Source organism: Amblyomma mixtum, chromosome 8 (assembly GCF_055824585.1).
Source record: "Amblyomma mixtum isolate Tamu chromosome 8, ASM5582458v1, whole genome shotgun sequence".
NCBI classification, from domain to species: domain Eukaryota; kingdom Metazoa; phylum Arthropoda; class Arachnida; order Ixodida; family Ixodidae; genus Amblyomma; species Amblyomma mixtum.
This window is the reverse complement of record NC_143019.1, coordinates 54,653,995-54,676,265: the sequence shown is the minus strand read 5'-3', so window position 1 is coordinate 54,676,265 and position 22,271 is coordinate 54,653,995. Positions and strand designations below refer to the sequence as shown.

The window sequence follows — 22,271 nt, the reverse complement described above, 5'->3', positions numbered from 1 at the left end:
CGACACAGCAGAGACAGCGGAGAAGACTCAAGAGAAACACCGAGCGAGATACGTAGAAAGCGGTGCAGCACTTCCGTCTTGCTTCCGCAAACGGTTCTTCGGGATCGGGATTACAAGCGATCACGTTCGCCGGATTGATTGGATTCCACGGTTTTCGTCTCCTGCCTTCCACGCCTCGTCGCCCTTAATGCCGCTTTCCATTGCATACGTTACCAAGTTCACTTTCGGTTTTTATTTTTATTTATATATTTTTCGCGCTGCGCAAGAGCTCGTAAACAAGCCCGCAGCATCTTAAAGAGCGGCTCAGTACAGCAATACTAAAGCGGGCATTAGGAACGCTCGGTGGAGCGGAACAGAAGGCTGGCTCCAACGGGTCTTTCCATTCCCAAGTTTCCTTTTTTACTTGCATTTTCTTTGCCCCCGCTTACTTGAATATATATATATATGTATATATATATATAAGAACATGAGGGGTGGACGTCTCGAAGACTGCTTGAAATACGAGTACTGTCTGAGTGGAAAAATAAGTGGGAAGGCGATGACAGGTTCGGGCACTTCTTTCCCTTCGTTCTTTTTTCTCGATTCCCGAAGTGCATGAGGATTCCCGGAGCGGCCGGTTCTCGAAGACGTGAAGTCCTCGGCGGCTCTCGTAACCAGATGGGCGTGACGTAGGTGGCGTAAGAGCCGATTTCACGGCCCAAGGTGCGAGTGGATCGAGACGGATTTACTACCGTATCGAAAGTAGGAGGAAAGTAGAGCTTTACGAGCAACTCAGGATATATGAACGACTTTAAAGGGTAGGTTCTCGCGTTTTAAAGTAGTTTTGACAGACTTCCAGAGCGTGAAAGCAAACATGAATGTTCGCTTACTGAAAATCTTGAGTGCAATGCGTTGCCATGTAAGGTATAATTAGCCCAAAACTAAAAAAACAATGTAACGAGAACAAAAAATAGTAAATCTTGAAGACCAGCGCTAAACAGACAAAGGACCAACGAGAAAGAAGACGACATGGGCGCTGACTAACAACTGAAGGTTTAATAGAAAACCTGGTCTTCAAGATGAACTCGGCCAGTACATTGTGCTGTTAAAAAATAATAACAATTGTCTTTTTCACGGCGGCAAAAAAAAAAAATCGCTACTGCATTGAAAGCTCCATAGAGAAAAAACTCTGTCGTCAGTCATACAATTCAATCAATAGTTGGAGGGGGAAGTGACGTCACTAAACCGGAAGGGACCTCATTTCCAGTAAAGGCATCGACAACTTCTAATGCTATCGCGTTGACCAACAAATAAGATAGTTAGTTAGTTATCCCTGTGAATTTTGTTCTTTGTGTCCTCTCTCTCCCTCTTTCAGGATGCTTAGATATCGCCGAAGTCCAATCCACAATTAGCACAGCTGCCAGTACCTGGCTTCGATTTCGGAAATGAAACTCCTCAGAACCCGATCGAAACTGAGTTCACTAGAAACCTTACTAATGTGAGTATGAGCAGTGGTAGTCACTGAAACAATCACATCATCTTATTACTTTTCCGCGGGTGAAGTTCAAACTTTTCGACCAGTTGCAGTTATACTACCTTCCTTGACTTTAACGAACAGTGACGTTTTATAGTGACTTCAATTTTCTGTTACTCTCCTTTCTCTTTCTTTTTTTTTTTATCCCCTCACCCCCTTATCCCCGTGTAGGGTAGCAAACCGATTATTATTTCGGTTAACCTCCCTGCCTTTCCTCTTCTACATCCTCCTCCTCCTCCTCCTTCCGTCAGTCGGAATTTCTCGTGGCTAATATATGTGCAAGAAACGGCAATGCCATAAATCAACTGAACCTGCTTAGCGTTACTGAGGCGTAAGAGATAAAAAGTTTGCTCACAAACGTTTTATTCAAAACTATTTCTTGAAGTATGCACTAATTTGTAAGTATGAACAATGCGCTGTGCCAAACTGACGGCCGACTTCTGTGCCAGCGGCCAATCAACACGCTTAAATGAAAACTGATATCAGTCCCTACCATTGTTATCAAAATAAGATAGTAGTCGAATAAGGGTGCTTTCCAAAAAAAAAAGCGCATTAGTTTTTGCGATACTGCTCAAAATCTGACGCTTTGGTGGTACTGCAAGCAACTGAAAATCTCTCTTTCTCTCTCTCTCTCCGTGTATGGTGTCCAAAACGAGCTTAATCGGTCCATCGAACAATGTGCGCTGTCACTAGGAGATAACTTGGGCATCCAAGCACCATATATTTGCTAAAAGCCGCATCCTCTCATTATCACGGCGTGGTTTTCATCCATACTTACAAAATAGTGCGAAAGCCGCATTTGTTGGTTTTATCAAGGGCTTCGTTGAAATTTTCACAAGTCAGTGATTATCACACTAACCACCCGTCGGTGGTTATCAGCCACCTTGTTCCGCCCAACTCATGAAATTTAGTATCACGTTAAACGAACTTTAATTTCACGTCGTATCAGATGCAGATGGGGGGATGAGAAAAAAAAGCTGCTCCAGGCCAAATTTGACGAGTCTGCATTTCTATTATTCATCTGTGAGGCAGCGTACAACTGACGCGGGCTTTTTAGCTAAAGCATATTCAAGAATTATTCGAGAATTGAAGCATTCAGAAAAAGCGCGAAAAAGAATATGATAAACTGAGGCCTCGAACCGTCGGGACGTCTCCGAGAGGAGTGGTTATCACTGACGGGCACTAAAGTTTCGCAATCTCGCCTTTTCTTTCAGCGTGGTTGGCTCAATGCCCATTTTATCCTGCGCTTAATGCGCATTGTGCAGCGTCCAACATTTTCTTTTTTTTTTCACAAATAAAAAAGACGCTCAGAAAATCAGAGCAGCCTCAAAGCTTTCCAAAACAAGCCATGTTCAAAAGTTGTTGGACAATCTCAGCTTAGCGAGGCTCTGAAAGGTCACTACTGGCGCGACGAATGGACGCTTCCAAGCTTTGTAAGACGACAAACTTGGTTTACTCTGCTCTGTTGTGCTCGTGCACCGATTATCATGGATGAGGTAATCTCGAAAATGATTACAAGAAACTTCGCTCAGCAAGATGGTCGTGCCAACGTTCGACAATGGCTTGCGTAACTGCGTTTAAAACGGCCTTCAGCTTGGCGCCCTTACTGGAATTAGCTTAGCTTCCACCATTCTAGCTCCATCCGTTGGGGATGCAGCTTCACTGTAATAGTTTGCTGAAGCCCATCGTCAGTTCAATCCTCTCTTGAAGCTATGATATTAATCAACTGTCAGCCCATGCAGAAGGGCTCCTAGCGGAGACTGCAAGCGGCGTTCCGGGATATACATGTATCCAACGAATAAAGTTTATTCGCTTACTGTCGCATTCGCGCTATTCTACGCAGCTGGAAATTACTATCATTTGCAGCCCGTCTAGGTACGTGCCATCATTTTAACGGCGTCAGGTCAGTCATTGAATGGCCAGCAAATCACAACTCGAAGCTAGATTTCTGTCTTCTCTTTTGCAAAGAACATGTCCTCTCTGCTGCAGATCGACTCCTGCCTTGTGCACGGTTAGCTGCTTTCACCTATGAGTACTTACTAATTTTCTCAAGTAATCGAGAATTGTATCGCCTGTTCGTGTTCCCGCAAGGGAAACTTTGCTCCCATTAAGTTCTACCAAACTGGGCTAATTCACGGTAGAGCGAAGGCAGGAATATGGGATTCTTAAAAACACAAAGCAAAGAGAGCAAAGGTTGAGGGGGAAGTCTCAGTCCAGTAGCCAACTTTTCGAAACGCCCAGAAGAGAACAAGTCGTTTTGCCGAAACGTCGGTGAGCGGACTAAGGCTCCTGCCCCCAAATACTTGTTCAAACTGGACTGACGCCATTTCTTCTCAGCTCAACTAAACCGCCAGGTATACGCTGACTTCAGTCGTCCCATGAAAACCTCCTTAGACACACACTGACACCAGTTAATACAAAGCATAGTCCTCAGGGTAACGACAACCAAAATAAATAACACCCTACCGGGAACCTGCGCTGAATGGTGCCTGGCCCTATACAACAACACCATCTGTCGATCCCTCCTACTATATAAAGAAACAGCTGCTACAAACCAGAGTTTTCCGCCAACACGAACGATACCGGGCGGCGCAAAGAGTATATAGTAGGGTGCGAAGAAAGGGCAGAGGCCACGTGGCAGAGGCATACACACAGGGGCCTGCCAGAAGTTTATCGGGAGCGCATATATCTGCCACGCAGAACGCGAGGAAGGCGACAGCTGCTGGTTTTCCGCGAGCCCCCCTCGAATCGACCGCTTCCCTGCTACGATTCAGCCAAGCCTCCCGTGAGCCACCGGTTCTCCCCCCCCCCCCCCCCCCCCCCCCCCGGCCCCCAAACCTTGTGGATTTTCTCTCAGGCCAGATTCCATCGGAGGCCAGATCCTGAAAGAGACTGGCAAAAAGCAAGAAGGCTTCTGAGCTGCGGCGTGCACGGATACAGCTGGAACTATATACGAGCTATATATACGCCCTATACAGGGTGTTTCACCTAAGACTTTCTGCAATTTTTAAAAATAACCTATTTGAATTAGATGCGCGCTTTTTCTGGCATAGCACTGTCAGTGGTGTAGTGCATCATAATGCAGCTAAGACGTGCTAACTAGCAGGCTTGTTAACCAATATTTAATAGTTAACTTTTAAACTATTACCCTTGGGCTCCTTAATTATTGAGAGGCATGTAGCCCACCGTAAGTAATGTCCATATCCGTTTTTAGAATTTCGAGAACGCGATTATCCTCGGCGCTGTGGCCCAACAAATTTCGCCTACATCGCGCCAAAATACATGCGGTTTGAGAAGCTTGCAGGCAAAGCAACCTCTCCAGTGAACCTAATTCATCGAGATAGCCAAAATTTGTTGGGCCACAGCGCCGAGGATAATCGCGTTCTTGAAATTCTAAAAACGGATATGGACATTACTTACGGTGGGCTACATGCCTCTCAGTAATTAAGGAGCCCAACGGTAATAGTTTAAAAGTTAACTATTAAATATCGGTTAACAAGCCTGCTAGTTAGCACGTCTTAGCTGCATTATGATGTACTACACCGCTGACAATGCTATGCCAGAAAAAGCGCGCATCTACTTCAAATAGCTTATTTTTTAAAATTGCAGAAAGTCTTAGGTGAAACACCCTGTATACGACCTTGCTGGCACACTCAAGGGGCGGCAAGGCTTAGTAAACTGGCGAGCTTGCACCCAATGTAGCTGCTAGGGTAACTTTCTTAATAGGCTGTGTAGTCCCTAAGGAGCATTCTGTTACGACGGGTGTTCTTACGGAGGAAACTCGAGACAAGTCACGGCCTCGAATCGCATTTTCACGAAACACCGCTGAGATGCGGGTGGACGGATAAAGCTTGGATAAACAACAACTTGAGGGAGCAGCAAAAGCCTTTGCTTTGTGATTCAGAGAAAGCGAGGAGGTGGTTAAAATGTAGGATAATCATCTTCGGTCACAGCCATGCGAGGAAGTTGTCATCAAAGGATGTATACAGACAGCTACGAGTGGCTACGTCCTAAATCGTCCTCTGCCCGCCGTCAAATAGTTTGCGCTTGTTTTACTATTTCAAACTTACTCCGCGACTGCTCCACGGAGTGCAGTCAAAAACAGTTGTTACGCCGGCCCAGTACCCTTTCCATCCACTAACTATTATGTTCATCTAAGCCATAGCGCCTGTGCTTTGTTACCTAATTTTCGCCCATCATTATACATGCGCACAAAAAACATCCATCAAGGTCATTATCAAACGTAATAGCTAACCTGGGGCTGACAGCGTTAATTATTGAACAAGTATTTCAGGATGAGTCGTGATTAACTTCAAATTCGTAGTTGTGCGCGGTCTCTAACTTGACACGGTTGGCGCTGCAGTAGCGTGCTGTACCCGGTACTTTCTACAAACCGGCATCCGACAAAACACAACAAAGTAAGGTTGGGGCTCCTGATGCACTTCACATTTACTACGCGATGATACCGCCTCGAATGTGGCGCCATAGCGAATTACAAACGCAGCCCTCCTGACGGTGACCTGGAGACTGGAAGGCGCGATAATATTGCTACCACCGCTAGACTCGTTTGTGTCCTCCGCGAGCCTCCTTTCAATAAATCTCGACCGTCAAGGTTCTAAAGGTCTCACACGTCACAACGTCGTAAATTTCTTCACCGCACGCAGCCTGAGGGTGCGGTTCCTCAGTGGACAGACTTATCCCTGCGACAGACTCATTCCTGCAAAAGGAAAAGTTCAGTTCCCGCTTAAAAAGCGTCGTCGAGTTAATCCTCGTCTTGAAGTGAACGCGAACGAGGGCTGTCAAGCAAGGTGAGGACTGAACTTAAGCCCACGGAGGGATTTATCTGCGACAGATATAAGGAAGAATAAGGGGAGAAGTTGCCGCATATAGTTCATTCGTGGTGGGAGTAAGTCAGGGCGGACGAGGACGCTTGGAAAGTTTTGTTGTGCAGATTCATTAAAACTTCTAAAAGGTGGTCATTGAAAATCAATAGAAAATCAATGAACCTGCAGCAAGGATCGCAAGGAGAAGTGTGAGGAAATAGAAGAAGACGAGCAGAACGAAGAAGGTAGCAGGACAGGGGACGAACACCCGCACACGGGAAAGTGGAGAAGTGAACCAAGAAGAATGAATGAATGAATGAATGAATGAATGAATGAATGAATGAATGAATGAATGAATGAATGAATGAATGAATGAATTTATTCAGAAGGGACGGGCCCGAGGCTATTGCACAAGGAGGGGAATGGTATTAGGAGGGGGCGCTGTCGTTTTCTAAACTAGGAAAAAAAGAAGAATAAATACATCCGATGTTAAGAAACCTCGTACGTAATACAAGAAAGGGAGCAAAAGTGTGAAAATAGTAGCAGCCAAAGCTTTTGTACGCCTACACACACTCACTTACACATGCACACAAGCACTCATCTTTTCCGTTTCATCCCATTCTTTTGGTTGCCCAATGGAGGACGTGAAATCGCACGTTCCTCTCTTACGTCACAACCTTTGAGCGGAGCGACGCGATTTCGCCAAGTCTCACCTGCCTCTGTCGGGGCAAAAATAAAGCTTTGAAAATCGCGCAACAACAACAAAAACAAAAAGCTCGCAGACGACGTGAAGTACTTTCGAAACCCTGTGCGGATGCATCTTTCGAGGCACCATCGTGCGGCGACACGGGCTTGCGCAAAATGACGTCATCGACACCTCGCGGCATCCAGCAAGCACGTATGCTGCCGTCGAAGGGGGTTTCGGTTTTAAACAAATTGGCTTCACACGCGCTTTTCTAGACGACAGTGCGAGTACACTGGGTGACCCGAGAACGCGCAGAACCATCGCTCTCTCGTGCTCCACTGCTCAGAAATAAGCTGTAGAAAGCGAGAGAAAAGCCATTCTCCAGGCTTAACCTCCTTTCCCCCTCTTCTTCTCCCATTTTACTCCTGGAAAGGACGGTTTTTATGCAGCAACCAAAGTCCTGATAGAGAGAGGATGGGTTGTTTCAAAACCCTTTCAACCGCGAAATATGAGAGGGCTGTCAAGTGCACCGTCCCTGCTCCCCCCCCCTCCCCCTTTGATATCCTCTCCAGCGGTGGTTCGAGGTTTTGCCACGGGCTTTGACTCGTCTCGGGTCACGGACTCCTCGATCGCAAACAGCGGGCATTTAGATGGGGAGGGAGCAAGGCAGAGCGATCGTGACCCGTATCGAGAGAATAGCGAAACGAAGGAAACGAAGGAAATGTTGCCAAAATAGCTCTTGGAACGGCTGCGCGCTGAAAAGCCTCAAATGCCACACCGGCGGTATATATAGCATACACACAATAACAGGGAACGCATTCTCGCCACAGAACCAACGTAGCTCGTAGTAAGACTTGCGCACTTGGGAGACGCGTAAGGATTGGGATGCGGGCATACATAGATTTGTTTCAACCGCAAGAAAATACGAGGTCGGTTAGAAAAGTATCCGACTTTATTTTTTTTTGCGAACACCTGATGGATATGAAACAAGCGCGCTTACAGCAGCCGGCCTTGAACCCCCGTGCGCATGCACGAATTTTTTCCCGCCTGCCGATAGCGTCAGTCGCTGGGAAGCAGCGTTTGAGTGAGGGAGTGAGCAGTGCTCTCGTCGGTTTTTTGTTGCAAGAAAAATGGCGGAGCGAGAGGAGCAGCGCTACTACCTCAAATTTTGCCAGAAACTTGGCGATAGCCAAGTGGAAATTATTCGAAATGTTCAGACGGCTTTCGGTGATGATGCTATGAGCAGCACACAGATTAAGCAGTGGTGCAACTGGTTTAAAGACGGCCGCACATCCGTGGAGAGAGAGCCACGCTCCGGTCGGCCATCAACATGCCGAAATGACCAGGTAATTGCCGAAGTGAACGCTGTGGTGATGCGGGACTGTTGTGTGACTATCCGAGAAATTGCGGAAGAGGTGGACATCAGCAATTTTTCTGAACATTTCATTATCACCGAAAATTTGGCCATGGAGGAAGATGCGGCGAAATTCGCGCCGAGGCTGCTCACGGTGGAGTAAAAGCAGCTTCGTGTTGAAGTCTCACAGGAGATGCTGGATTCCCCAAACAGTTACCCTGACTTCACCGACGCCGTAATCACTAGTGACGAGTCTTGGGTGTACGGGTACGACCCGGAAACCAAATCCCAGTCGTCACAGAGGACGCATTCCACGTCACCAAGACCAAAGAAGGCCCGACAAGTGCGCAGCAATGTCAAAGTGATGCTGACTGCTTTTTTGAATCCCTCTGTGTGGCACACCACGAGTACGCACCCCACAGGGTCAAAGAATGACTAAACAGTACTACAGGGATGTCCTCCATCGCCTACGTGGTGCTGTGCGGCGCAAGAGACCGGAATTAAGGTCAACAAGAAATTGGCGCATCCCTCGCGGCACTGCTCCTGCACATTCCTCGCATTTGATTCAGACTTTTCTGGCGAAAAACCAGACTCCTGTAGTTCAACAGGCTCCTTACTCTCCTGATATGTCCCCCTACGACTTCTGGCTGTTTCCTAAAATCAAGAGGCCATTGAAAGGAGCGCGATTTCAGAAAAGAAAGGACATTATGGCTGCAACGACAGCAGAGCTAAATTCCATTCCGAAAAGGGTCTTTTCGAAATACTTCCAACAATGGCAGCACCGCTGGGAGATACATATGGAGCCCCAAGGAGACTACTTTGAAGGTTATTAGGTTTCTAACGCTCCAGTTATGCCAGTTTTTTTTCTTCGGCCAAAGGTCGGATACTTTTCTAACAGACCTCGTATTTCCTCGGCGTGTGTATTCTTTGTAGGCGCCGGTGTGCTGTGAGATATCAGAGGGCGTTGAAGATCCCCGTGTGGTCGAAATTATTCCGGAGCCCTCCACTACGGCACCTCTATCTCTCTTTCTTCTTCAACTCCCACCTTCCGCCCTTCCCTTACGGCGCGGTTGATGTGTCCAGCGTGAACGGAGAGAGTTACTGCGCCTTTCATTTCCTGAGAATCAATGTTCTCAAGATTGCGAACACGATCATGCTGCCGCTTCTCTAGCATAGCATAGCATAGCATAGCATAGCATAGCATAGCATAGCATAGCATAGCATAGCATAGCATAGCACAGAGTAGCATAGCACGGAATAGCATAGCATAGCATAGCATAGCATAGCATAGCATAGCATAGCATAGCATAGCATAGCATAGCATAGCATAGCTTAGCTTAGCTCAGCTAAGCTTAGCTCAGGTTATTGTCGCTATCATATTATTACAGCTGAATTCCGCGGAATGCTGCGACATGAATGAAGCGACTCCTCAAGGAGCTCGAACGGAAATGCCATAGTGATTATGAAGGATGTATAAAGCAGCAACAAAGTAGTTTAATGTGTTCTCTAAGCTGTTCAAGTGTTCTTAAGGAAGGCTGCGTTGCAATTACTAAAGCGGTCCACTAGGAGTTCCCACAGCTGTAGCTGCAGACTCCTACGTATCACGTAAAAGGTCCCTAATTTTATTTCAATGGCTTTGGAAGCCCCATCAGAAAAAAAGCGGCGACCTGCGGCGTTCGTCACATAATTTGTTGATTGTTCGAAAGAGTGTGACGCCACAAATGACGTCACCAAAAAGGCAGGAAAACTTAAAAGGTGGAAAAAACAAAGTGCGGGGAAATCCGGTTGGAAACATCTGTTATGATCCATAAAAGGGTCACAATGCTAAAGCATTCTCAACACGTAACGGAATTAAGTGTCACCTAAGTTTCTGTTTTCTTTCCCTCCTAAACGATCGACTGCGTCGCTAGTCTGACACATTGCAAACATTTTATCATTTTTGTCTCTTCCGGCGTTATTCTAGACCACCGGACTAAACACGCCACCCACGTAACCAAACAAACCACGAACTGCCTTCGTCGCAGCTCCCCACAGCAAAAAGAAAGATAAGGCCTCCTACACGTGATCGGCGCACGCAAAATACAACGCAGTCAAGAATAAAATATTCGTTAGACAAACCAAACTGCGATGCCATAGCTTCGAGCAGAGTATTCTTCAGCCGACGCGGGCAAGGTTAGGTTTATACGGTTTCGTTTATGGGGTTTAACGTCCCAAAGCAACTCAGGCAACGAGGGACGTCGTAGTGGAGGGTTGCAGTAAATTTCGATTGCGTGGGGTTCTTTAACGTGCTCTGACATCACACAGTAGCACAAGGGTCTCTAGCATTTCTTCTGCGTCGAGATGCGACTGAAGCAACCAGGATCGAACCCGCGTCTTTCGGACCAGCATCCAAGCACTGAAGCCACTGAACCACCGCGGCGGTTGTGGGCCGGAGTTCACATTTAGCCCTCTGTGTCATAGCTCGCGTAACATGAGACGCGCAGGAGAATACTAAACGTACTGGGAAGTGAAATTTATCCGCAGACTTTCGTCGCCAACATTTTTTGTCTTTTTTAGAGTGTTAGCTGTAATGCCCTACTTAATCAAGGTCGCGTTAGTATGAAACACAAGAACATTTATTTATTTATTTATTTATTTATTTATTTATTTATTTATTTATTTATTTATTTATTTATTTATTTATTTATTTATTTATTTATTTATTTATTTATTTATTAAATAAACACAAGGCCATCCAAGGCGGACCAGTGGATAGCACCATTGGTACACACATTGTGAGGCCCCGCCGCGGTGGCTCAGTGGTTACGGTGCTCGGCTGCTGACCCGAAAGACGCGGGTTCGATCCCAGCCGCGGCGGTCTAATTTCTATGGAGGCGAAATTCTAGAGGCCCGTGTACTGTGCGATGTCAGTGCACGTTAAAGAACCCCAGTTGGTCGAAATTTCCGGAGCCCTTCACTACGGCGTCCCTCATAGCCTGAGTCGCTTTGGGACGTTAAACCCCAATAAACCAAACAAACAGATTGTGGACCACCTAATTGGCGTAGAATTTTCGCAGTAGTATTAAACGATTCATCGCGCTACGGAGCATAAGATGATTAGTTTAATCAAAGCGTAGAGCATTTAGGGATTCGCACCGACGACCTTTGGTTCCCCGAACCGTGACTTCTTGAAACTTCAATCTTCCATTACGACCAAACTAATTGACCTAGGACATTCGAAGTGGTCTCAACCGATTTGTCTTCTTGCGCTGTATACGTTGGCATCAAAAAAGTAAATATCCGGATATAACGAAAAATTTATACCGGAAATAGCGAAGATGACTAATGACGCAATATTCGTTCGATACTGCTAACGCTCGGCACTCCTACGCTGCCTCAGCGTTTTGCTCGTTTTTTTTTTAGATCCAGCCGCGTTCCATCGTGCGAGCACACGCTTCTCATCTCGGCAGCACTCGTTGCGTAAGTGCGCGCCAGCCAACTCCCACTCAGTGCCGGAGCTGGCGCGATCTGCATGCCATTTGGCGCAGAATGCAAATGCAGGACGGGCACCGCGCGTCGATATATGTTAGCGCAAGACTCGGCGAACACTGCACTCTGTGTCTTGTCCCGCGAAAAATATGCAGCGTTGTGAAAGCCATACGCAGCGGTGTCAGCTTTGATCGTGGGACGCAATTCGCGGAGATGATCGAGCGGTTTCGAGATTGAGACACGTTCGTATCGCAATTGGGACACGTTCGTACACGCGTCAGCCAATCATGATTGGCGATGAGAGGTCAGCAAGCGGCGTATATTCATCCGTGCGGGCCACTTTGTCAACTCGGCCAGGCCACTAATTGCACTCAACTGCTGGTGACTGCAGCTTCCTGAAGACTGCACCATTTTGTCGATCCGGGATAACCAGAGATGTCCCATCAGGACAGAAACGATGCAGAACTTCCCATCGGGGGGCAGGAACGAGAGAGCTGTCTTAAAAGGCGCGATGTAGTAGGCGTGTGAACACAATGCGTAGAACATGTCGCAACTCCGCGTTGACTATTCAGTGCCGTCTGGTTTGGAGTACCGGTTTCGGTGAATTCGCGTTTACTTGGAATGCGCGGCAGTGTGGTGGTCCTTGTCTTGAGCAGACTAGCCTCTCAATAGCGAATTATTCGTTACTGCGAACGTGCATGTGGTGTGTGCTGGAGAGAGCGAATAGGGACTAATGCTTGAATAAGCGTGCGACAAGTGCGCCGTACGCATTCCTTCAAAGAGCAGTTCGTGTGCTCATGTACAGCCTTGCTCAAAGGTATCCGGGCCACGTGGTTTTTTTTTTTTTTCGAGCCCCGTAGAGGAGCCTCTGTGATAACTCTAACGTATTCATAGCTGAGGGTGAGTGTTCCCCTTACCCTAAAAATATTCTGAGCTTCCAGGTTGCCACAAGTTCACCACTACATGGCTGTGAAGCAAATTTTTATTTATTTATTGATACCCTCAGGGTGGGGACATTACAGAGGGGAGTGGGTTAATACAACGATATCGATAAACACACGACAATTTCACAATACAAGTAACAAATAACGTTAATGTGTGCAATATAAGTGTAACAGTGTTAAGTGTGCGTCCCGAATCATGCGTCCCGAAGACTTTTGACGAAGGCTGTACAGTACGAAAATCTGTTCAGTTTAGTTTGGTTTAGCTTAGTTTAGTTTCGTTTGGTTCTGTTTAGTTTAGTTTAACGTCACAAACTTAATGTTTGTCACAAACATATGGTAACACGGTTTGACGTCATAAAGCAATTAAGGCTACACGGGACGCCTTAGTGGAAGGCTCCGAATAATTTCGACCCCCTGCGGTTCTTTTACGTGCATTGACATCGCACAGCGCACGGGCCTCTAGCACTCCGCCTCCATCGAAGTGAAACCATCACGGCCGGGATCGAACCCGCGTACTTTGGGTGAGCAGCTGAGCACCATAACCACTGAGCCACCGCGGATGCTAATTAAGTAATCTGACCTGGAGCACTTTGTCGCCTGACCGTGAGATAAGCTTTAATTATTAAAAGAAGCCGCCGCGGTGGCTCATTGGTTATGGTGCTCGGCTGCTGACCCGAAAGACGCGGGTTCTATACCGGCCGCGGCGGTTGAGTTTGTGTGGAGGAGAAATTCTAGAGGCCCGTGTACTGTGCGATGTCAGTGCACGTTAAAGAGCGCCAGGTGGTCGAAATTTCCGGAGCCCTCCACTACGGCGTCTCTCATAGCCTTAGTCCCTTTGGGACGTTAAACCCCATAAACCAAACCAAACGTAATTATTAAAATAAAACCAAACTGGACCAAATATATTTGTGGTTTAGGTACGTAGGGAAGCAGCCGAATAATGCAGCTCATTTATTTCGGTACACGCATGCACATTTCGCTGATGCGCTACTTTTCTATGCATGAGGCCCGAAAGATGCGATGGCTTCCTTCCACAACACTGCACAGATGTAACGAGACCTGCCACGGGCTGCACGGTTTGATCGTCTTCAAGGGGAAAAAAAAAAAAAAAAAAATAGGTGCAAACTGGGATCACAAGAGGTCGAGTTTCAAAGACGACGAAAAGGTCTCGCATAGCACCGGAAAGAGGAACCTGAACGAGTTGATGTCGGCAGTGCTGGCTCATTATCTACGCAGAGTTCTACCCCCCCCCCCCCCCCCTCCCCCCGCTCACAACTTTCTTTCCAGAGGTTCTAGAGAGAAAAAAGTGGCAGACGACAAGTAGCGGCGAAATTTGTTTTCAAAGAATCTCATTTCACCCACGCTCGATATTTTTTTCGGAACTCCTGAAAGACATGGCTAATAGCAAGGAGAATGTGCTTGGAAATCTTAGTTGAGCTTTATGCGCTCCATACCACCTGTTAGTTCGTACTCCTGACTGATCATGCGCGAGTGTGACGTCATACGAATAGGCGCTTCGCATTTTCACTGGAGAAACAATCTGGATGGCGAGTTGAAAGCGAGAGACGTCTTGTAGCGGACAGCACGAAGCAATATGAAGAAAGACGGAAGAACACGAATGAACAAAATATTCACGGAACGCGACCGCGCAGGCGCTCAAAACGAGAATGCTATCGGTTACGTCAGCGTCTTTTTAGAAGCTTTCGGAAGAGAAATTTGAAACTTCTCGCAAAGAGGACAGGAATTCTAGAGAATGACAAAGCTATATTAAAAATTGCGACAGCCCTAAAAGATATCTCAAATGTCGTACAGTCGGGAACAAATGTTTACGGGACATGTGCGTGCGGGAACGAATTCCCTGCAGCGCTACGTCCCGGCTGAGTCTTTTGGTACAGATGCAGACGAATGGTGCATGTATGTTCCTTCGCAACTGCAATCAGTTCTCGAGGGTGGCTCGTATGACAGTGCCTAAATGAATTACTCACCTCATCTACCTCCTATACGCTTTCGCTACAGAGAGTACACATGCAAATGAGTAATGTATGCTACAATTCGCTGAAACCCGACACGTTGCACAACGTTCTCGGAAATATTCGCTTTCTCTCTACTTCTGCTTTCGTGTTCGATTACCTTCGTCGCTCTGGGAAATTTTCTTACCTCCTCCAGTTTAAAAGGAATTGTCAACAACGATCGAAATCACTCTGATTTGCTACAGCAGGGGTTATTCTGTCTGCTGTCTGTATTGTTTCCGTCTCACATTTCTTCCATTTCACGCAGACATCTCTAGATGATCGCATTTCCGCCGTGTGCTTTCCGTAAGCCTCGAGTCAAATTACACTGCAAGCGCACGTCGTGTTGAAGGTAAGGACGAAGAGCTATTTTTAGCTTGCACGGTGCATGCCTGTAAATCACGGGCGCGTGCAACTTGAAAGGCAAGCACATCGGCAGGAGCACCCGTACTCATCTGATCCGGAAACAAGAGAAAAAAAGAAAGTCTGTATGTCGAAGAAATGATGACGGGTAGGGAAGATGCTGTTGCTAGGAGGAGACCTGCTCCTCGTCGCCATCTGGTCCTTATACGTTCTTGCAGCGTTTGCGCGCGGCGTTTTCGACGTGACGTCTGGAGCGCTGAGATACGAGTGACTTATGCAACAGGCGTATACGATGAGGCGAGGCTTGAGTCGACTCGACATGCGGTAGTTTCGCTCGGCATTCGCGAGAGCTCGTTTCTTCGTCGCATTTTCGTTCCCGAACCGACGTGAAACCTGACCAGTAAACCTAATGCGCGTCAGCTGCGGGGAAAATGACGCGTCAGCTAGCTGCGGGTAAAGCGACTGCAAGGAGCAAGGACCAGGTGGCTTCGAATCGCAGCAACTTGTGGCTGCTACTCAGCAGATGTGGTCCGTGCTGGAATTCCATACCTGACTCAGATAATGGACATACAGGGTCTGGGCAGACATGGCCGAAAATTGATGCTCTTAATGCCCGTGTCGTTGGAGGACATATATATATATATTGTTACGGCTATAATCTTTATAGCCGGGGTGTTCTAGTTGGTTCAACAGGCCAGCGGCGAGAGGTTCGATCGGCGAGCGGGAATCAGCGTCCAGCGGGGCACAACACTCTAAACCTCTTCTTCTTTTGTTCTCCGGCCTTGCCCTTCCTGCGTTTCTCCAATCCCGTAACACTTCCCCCGTCGCAGGCGAAGCCCGCTGGGCGAGTCAGGCATCGGCACGTGGATGACAAAGTTTCAGCCGCGCGACATGGATGAGTTCTGTGCGGGAAGAACGTCGGCCGCTTGCGGTGACGCGCGCAATCCTATAAGTGAGGTCACTGAGTCGCTCCAAGATGACATAGGGACCGGTATAGTTCGCGAGCAGTTTCTGGCTTAAGCCACGCTTCCTGAGTGGACGCCAAACCCAGACCAACTCGCCAGGGAGGTAGGTGACTCGGCGATGATGGTCGTCATAGCGGGCTTTGGAGCGGTCCTGTGAGGCGAGAGTTCTCAGGCGAGCTAGTTGGCGGGCTTCTTCAGCATTGCAGAGGATCTCAGCGATGCCAGGGTCATCGTCGGTGGAGAACGGAAGTATAGTGTCCAGGGTGTGTCGTGGAGAGCGGGCATAGAGGAGGAAGAACGGACTGTAACCCGTAGTTTCATGTTGAGCGGTGTTGTATGCGTATGTGATAAAAGGTAGGATGGAGTCCCAGTCTTTGTGGTCAGGAGCGACGTACATGGAAAGCATGTTGGTGAGTGTCCGGTTGGTTCGCTCCGTTAAACCATTGGTTTGTGGATGATAAGGGGTAGAATGTCTGAACTGCACTGTGCACAATCGAAGGAGTGCTTCAACAATATCGGCGGTGAACTGGCGGCCACGGTCGCTGATTACGACTCGCGGGGGTCCATGGCGCAGGATCACAGAATGCAGCAGGAAGACAGAGACGTTAAATGCAGTAGCCGAGGGGAGAGCAGCTGTCTCACAGTAACGAGTGTGGTAATCTGTACAGACGACAATCCAACGGTTGCAGCCATGGGACTTGGGAAAAGGTCCCAAGAGGTCTATCCCAACCTTCTCAAAAGGAGATCTGGGAGGCGTCACCGGGTGAAGAAGACCAGGAGGAGGACCGGTGGAACGTTTGTGACTCGCACACTGTGCACAACTAGCCACATACTTCTCTGTCGTATCGCGCATACGTGGCCAGTAAAAGCGCTCTTGGATGCGGTGGAGTGTCCTCGCAGAACCCAGGTGGCCCGAAGTGGGATCGTCATGCATGACACGCAAAACAGATGAGCGGAGACTTTCAGGCACAACCAAAAGGAAACGGAGACCAGTTGCGGAGTAGACCTTCTTGTAGAGAAGACCATCGCGTACACAGAATGCACAGGAGGTTGTAGGGGCCTGCGCAGCGGTAAAGAATGACGTGAGATGCTGATCCTTCCGTTGCTCCTCGTGGAATGTACGGGCATCGGGGAATTTAGGTTCTATGGATGCGATGTAGTGGTCAAAGTCGTCGGCGTCACATTCCGTCGTTGCAAGCGGCAACCGAGAAAGACAGTCTGCGTCAGCGTGTCGGCGTCCACTCTTGTACGACACTGTATAATCAAACTCTTGCAAACGGATTGCCCACCGTGCAAGACGGCCAGATGGGTCACGGAGGTTGATCAGCCAACAGAGGGAATGGTGGTCGGTAACCACTGTGAAAGGTCGCCCATAGAGGTAGCAGCGAAACCGCTGAACGGCAAAAACTACCGCAAGGCACTCCTGTTCAGTAATGGTATAGTTACGCTCAGATTTGCTCAGGCAACGGCTGGCATAAGCAATGACGTGTTCCTTGTCGCCATAACGCTGAATTAACACGGCACCAATGCCAACACCACTGGCATCAGTATGCACTTCTGTTGGGGCAGAAGGATTGAAATGGCGGAGAATTGGATGCGATGTGAGGAGAAACTTAAGCTGACGAAAAGAAGAATCGCACTCAGATGTCCAATCATAGGGAGCGTCTTTGTGGAGCAAGCTCGTGAGCGGGTGAGCGATGTCAGCGAAACGGGGAATAAAGCGGCGAAAATACGAACAAAGTCCGAGGAAGCTGCGAAGTTCCTTTGCAGTCTGAGGTGTTGGAAATGATGCTACAGCCGCGGTCTTCTGCGGGTCAGGGCGGACACCTTCACTGTCGACGAGGTGTCCGAGCACCAACGTCTGGCGTTCACCGAAACGACATTTCTTCGAATTAAGCACCAGACCAGCGCGTTTCAGGCAATCCAGCACAAGGGCGAGGCGTTCGTTGTGCTCATTGAATGTCCGGCCAAAAATGACGACATCATCGAGATAGCACATACAAATATGCCATTTCAAGCCCCGTAAGATCGCGTCCATAAATCGCTCAAAAGTTGCAGGAGCATTACAGAGCCCAAAAGGCATTACGTTAAATTCAAAAAGGCCGTCCGGTGTGATAAAAGCGGTCTTCTCTTTGTCCTCGGGATGCATAGGGATCTGCCAGTAGCCCGACCGTAGGTCAACGGATGAGAAGTACGATGCAGAGAACAGGCAGTCAATGGCATCATCAATCCGAGGAAGCGGGTACACGTCTTTCTTTGTTACAGCATTCAGGCGGCGATAGTCCACACAAAAGCGCCATGTACCATCTTTCTTTTTGACCAGAATGACAGGAGCGGCCCAAGGACTGCAGGACTCTTGTATAACACCCTTTTGCAGCATATCCCGAACTTGTTGATTGATGACCTGTCGTTCTGTTGGGGACACTCTGTACGGCTTCTGTCGAATTGGGTGTGAGTAACCGGTGTCAATCCGATGCCGTGTACGTGACACGGGAATGCCACGGGAACCACTGGGCTCTGAAAAGTCAAAGATAGACGAGTATTTGACCAGCAAGGCTTCTAAGGCATCACGCTCGACACTGTTCAGAGACTTGCTGATCATCCGACGCAGCTGTGAGTCAGTGGCTGGAGTAGCAGCTACTGCGTCTGGTGCGTCAGCAACCAAAGCCACCGAGGCAGGGACATCTTGATTACACGTGGCGACCTTCATGTGAACTGGTAAAACAACTGGTTGCGAAGAACAGTTGATGGCCCACAACTGGGTCCTGCCCTGGAACACTGACACCAGGCAATGTGGAACCAGAATGAGTTTCTTAGCGCAGTTAGAATATAGAGGCGCCACAGTGGCATCGAAGGTATCGGAAGCACGGCTGGGGCATGAAACTGGGACGCACTTGATAGAAAGCGGGGGCACACTGGTATCCTCGGATACACAAAACACATCTTGTCGAGCCGGCGTCTCTTCGAAGAGTCCAGATGGAAGGGAACCATCAACGCAGAGTTCCCCAGAGCGACAGTCAACAGTTGCGCCACACATTCGTAAAAAGTCAATACCTAAGATAACGTCATGCGTACATCTCGGAAGCACTGCAAACTCCGCTGTAAAAATGGCTCCGCCGAGGTACACCACAGCACTGCAGATCCCCAAGGGGCACAATAACTCACCGCCCGCGCCATGAAAATTAACACTGCGGTCCCAAAGAAACATAACTTTGCGGCCTAACTGGTTCTTGAATGACAAACTCATAATTGAGACAGTTGCACCCGTATCCACTAACGCCATTGTGGGCACACCATCTACAAGCACATGAACTGTGTTCTTCAGCATAACGATTGAGGGAGGAATTTCTAAACGCAGCGCACAGTCTCCAGCGGCCTCACCTCCCGCGGCCGCGCTGACTAGTTTCCCGGCGAAGGCGATGGGGAACGTCGCCGGGGTGACGAATAACGGCGCACAGAAGAGGAAGGGGGTGGTGAGAAACTTCGGTCGGAGACGGGAGAGTGGCTGCGTTGTCCGTCGGGCAGAGGATAGTCGCTCGAGGTCAAGGGCCGTTGAAAAGGAGGGTCGTACGAATTGTTGACCGGCGGAGGAGGATGGACGGGCCGCTCGTATCGAGGTGGTGGACGGCGGCGGCAATAGCGAGCGATGTGCCCCTCGATGCCGCAGCGGCGGCAAACGGGAGCGGTGCGACGAGGAGCTTGTTCTCTTGAAGACTCTGACGAGGCGGGAAGCACTGAATACCCACGCGCGTCCTCAGGCCTTGTGGCTGGGCGCCGGAAGGAGGGTGCAGGCGGTCTTGAACGATGTTCATAATCTGGATCGTAGTTCATTTCGAAGTCCGCCGAGCGTGGGTAGGAATGATAGGGATGACTGGGTCCACCGAACCTGGACGTGTGTGCGGTGTTTACAGAACTCAGCCCAGGCATCGAGGGGACTACTAATGGAGAACTTTGATAAACGGGAACTTCAGACGGCACAGATGGAGGACACCGTGCATGGGGCTCGAATCTCAGAAGTTCCTCGCGAACGATCTGGCGGATCGTCGTTGAGAGATCCGTAAAACGCTCTTCGACGCTGGCCACAGTTGGAACGTTAGCCAGTCGCCCAAATTTAGGCGTAATACGACGAGTCTTCAACGTCTCGAATGTGCGGACGTGCCGAATGACGTCTGAGACGGCCCCCAAGTCATCTTTGGTGATTAGAAAATTGTACACATCTTCTGCAATTCCCTTCAGAAGATGTCCTACTTTATCATCCTCGGTCATATTAGCGTTCGTTGTTTTGCATAACTTCAGTATTTCTTCTATGTAGGTCGTGCACGTTTCGCCCGGTAACTGAGCCCTGTGTGCCAGCGTTTGTTCGGCCCGCTTGCGGCGCGCGAGGCAATCGCCAAAACACTGTCGCAGTTCAGTTACGAAGCGGTCCCAGGTGGTGAAGGAGTCCTCGTGGTTCTCAAACCACACCAAAGCTGTATGGGTCAGAAAGAAGACCACGTTGGCTAGCTGAGTGGCGGCGTCCCAGCGGTTATAGCGGCTCACCCTTTTGTAATGGGTCAGCCATTCCTCCACGTCCTCGCCTGCTGCTCCGGCGAAACTGCGAGGCTCCCGATAGTGCTGCGTTGAACCGGTCGCTGTGGCCACACGCTGGTCTGAAACTTGGATCGAAGCGTCACTTCGTGCTGCGGATGGCTCTTCGGGAGACTGCATGGTTTCGGTCAGCGGTTCCAGCCCGGCAAGGCGACGACACCGGCGGGGCTGCTCCAGTTGTTGCTGCGCCGTTTTGTTGCTGAGATCGTTACCCGGCGCCTCCACCACCTCGATACGAGCGGCCCGTCCATCCTCCGCCGCGAGAGGTACTGGGATCGATACCCAGCACCTCCACCAAGATGTTACGGCTATAATCTTTATAGCCGGGGTGTTCTAGTTGGTTCAACAGGCCAGCGGCGAGAGGTTCGATCGGCGAGCGGGAATCAGCGTCCAGCGGGGCACAACACTCTAAACCTCTTCTTCTTTTGTTCTCCGGCCTTGCCCTTCCTGCGTTTCTCCAATCCCGTAACACTATATATATATATATATATATATAGCGAAGTATACGCTTCGTTAAAGGAAACATATTTATTAAACTCGACGTTTCGATCGGAAGACCGATCTTCTTCAGGAACTTATATTCTTATAAGCAGTCTAGTACTTCACGCTTTCGCAACCTATATATATATATATAGATATATATATATATATATATATATATATATATATATATATATATATATTTATGGCATACTGCAGGCCGTGAGGCCCAAGCAGGAGTGGATACAGAACAGAACACAAATTGAGCAATAATACCAAAGTGCAAACAGACAACGAGCAGCGCGAAATGACATGGAAAAGAAAAAGAAACTAACAAAACAAACTAACAATGGTTACTTATCAAATCGAGAGACCGTACACACGAAGCTGGTAAGCTGTTCCAGTCACTGATGGTTTGCGGAAAGAAAGAGTGCTGAAATAAGTTAGTCTTTGCAAAGTACGGGGTCAGAGAAAAGGGGTGGGAGTGTCGGGTTTGTCTGGTGTTCTGTAGATTAAGATACGGCGAAGAATTAATTCCAAGTTTATGGTTAAATAACAAAAATAAGAATTTCAACCGAAGAAACTTGCGCCGGGACTGAAGGGTTGGTATGGAATTCGAATGCATTAATGCAGAGACAGAAGCAGTTCTATTGTATTGCGAAAACATGAATCGCACAGCTTTCCTTTGGATCCGCTCAAGTGCTTTTATGTTAGTGAGAGTATACGGGTCCCATACAATGCACGCATATTCCAATTTAGTCCTTATAAAGGTTTCATATGCTAGTCTCTTAACTTGAAGTGGTGAATCTTTTAGTTTATGGCGCAACAAGCAAAGTTTTCGTAAGGCAGACGAGCAAGTGTTAGAAATGTGAGTGTTCCAGCTTAAGTTGTTTGTTAATGTAACACCAAGATATTTATATTCAGTTACTTCGGTAATTTCTCCTGAACCCAGAAAAAAGGAGCGTTTAAATGGATTAAGTTTTCTTGTAACACGTAGTAGGACAGTCTTTTCGAAGTTATATGAGACATGCCAACAGCCACAGAAACCAAGAGACACAAGGAATTTTTAATTTATGTAGT

The 22,271-nt window shown here is 48.3% G+C and overlaps 2 protein-coding genes across 2 annotated transcripts in view; both read right to left on the bottom strand.

Annotated features, from left to right (window-relative positions):
• LOC149332472 (A-type potassium channel modulatory protein KCNIP1-like) overlaps positions 1–22,271 on the bottom strand; it is a 164,902-nt gene that overhangs the window by 115,848 nt on the left and 26,783 nt on the right. The window lies entirely within an intron of this gene.
• On the bottom strand, positions 18,590–21,164 carry LOC149332473 (uncharacterized). Its single transcript, XM_089555763.1, has 3 exons — positions 21,001–21,164; positions 19,900–20,930; positions 18,590–18,641 (listed from the first exon to the last, which is right to left on the bottom strand). Exons 2-3 carry the CDS (start codon positions 20,829–20,831, stop codon positions 18,590–18,592), a joined length of 984 nt encoding a protein of 327 aa, XP_089411889.1. The 5' UTR covers positions 20,832–20,930; positions 21,001–21,164.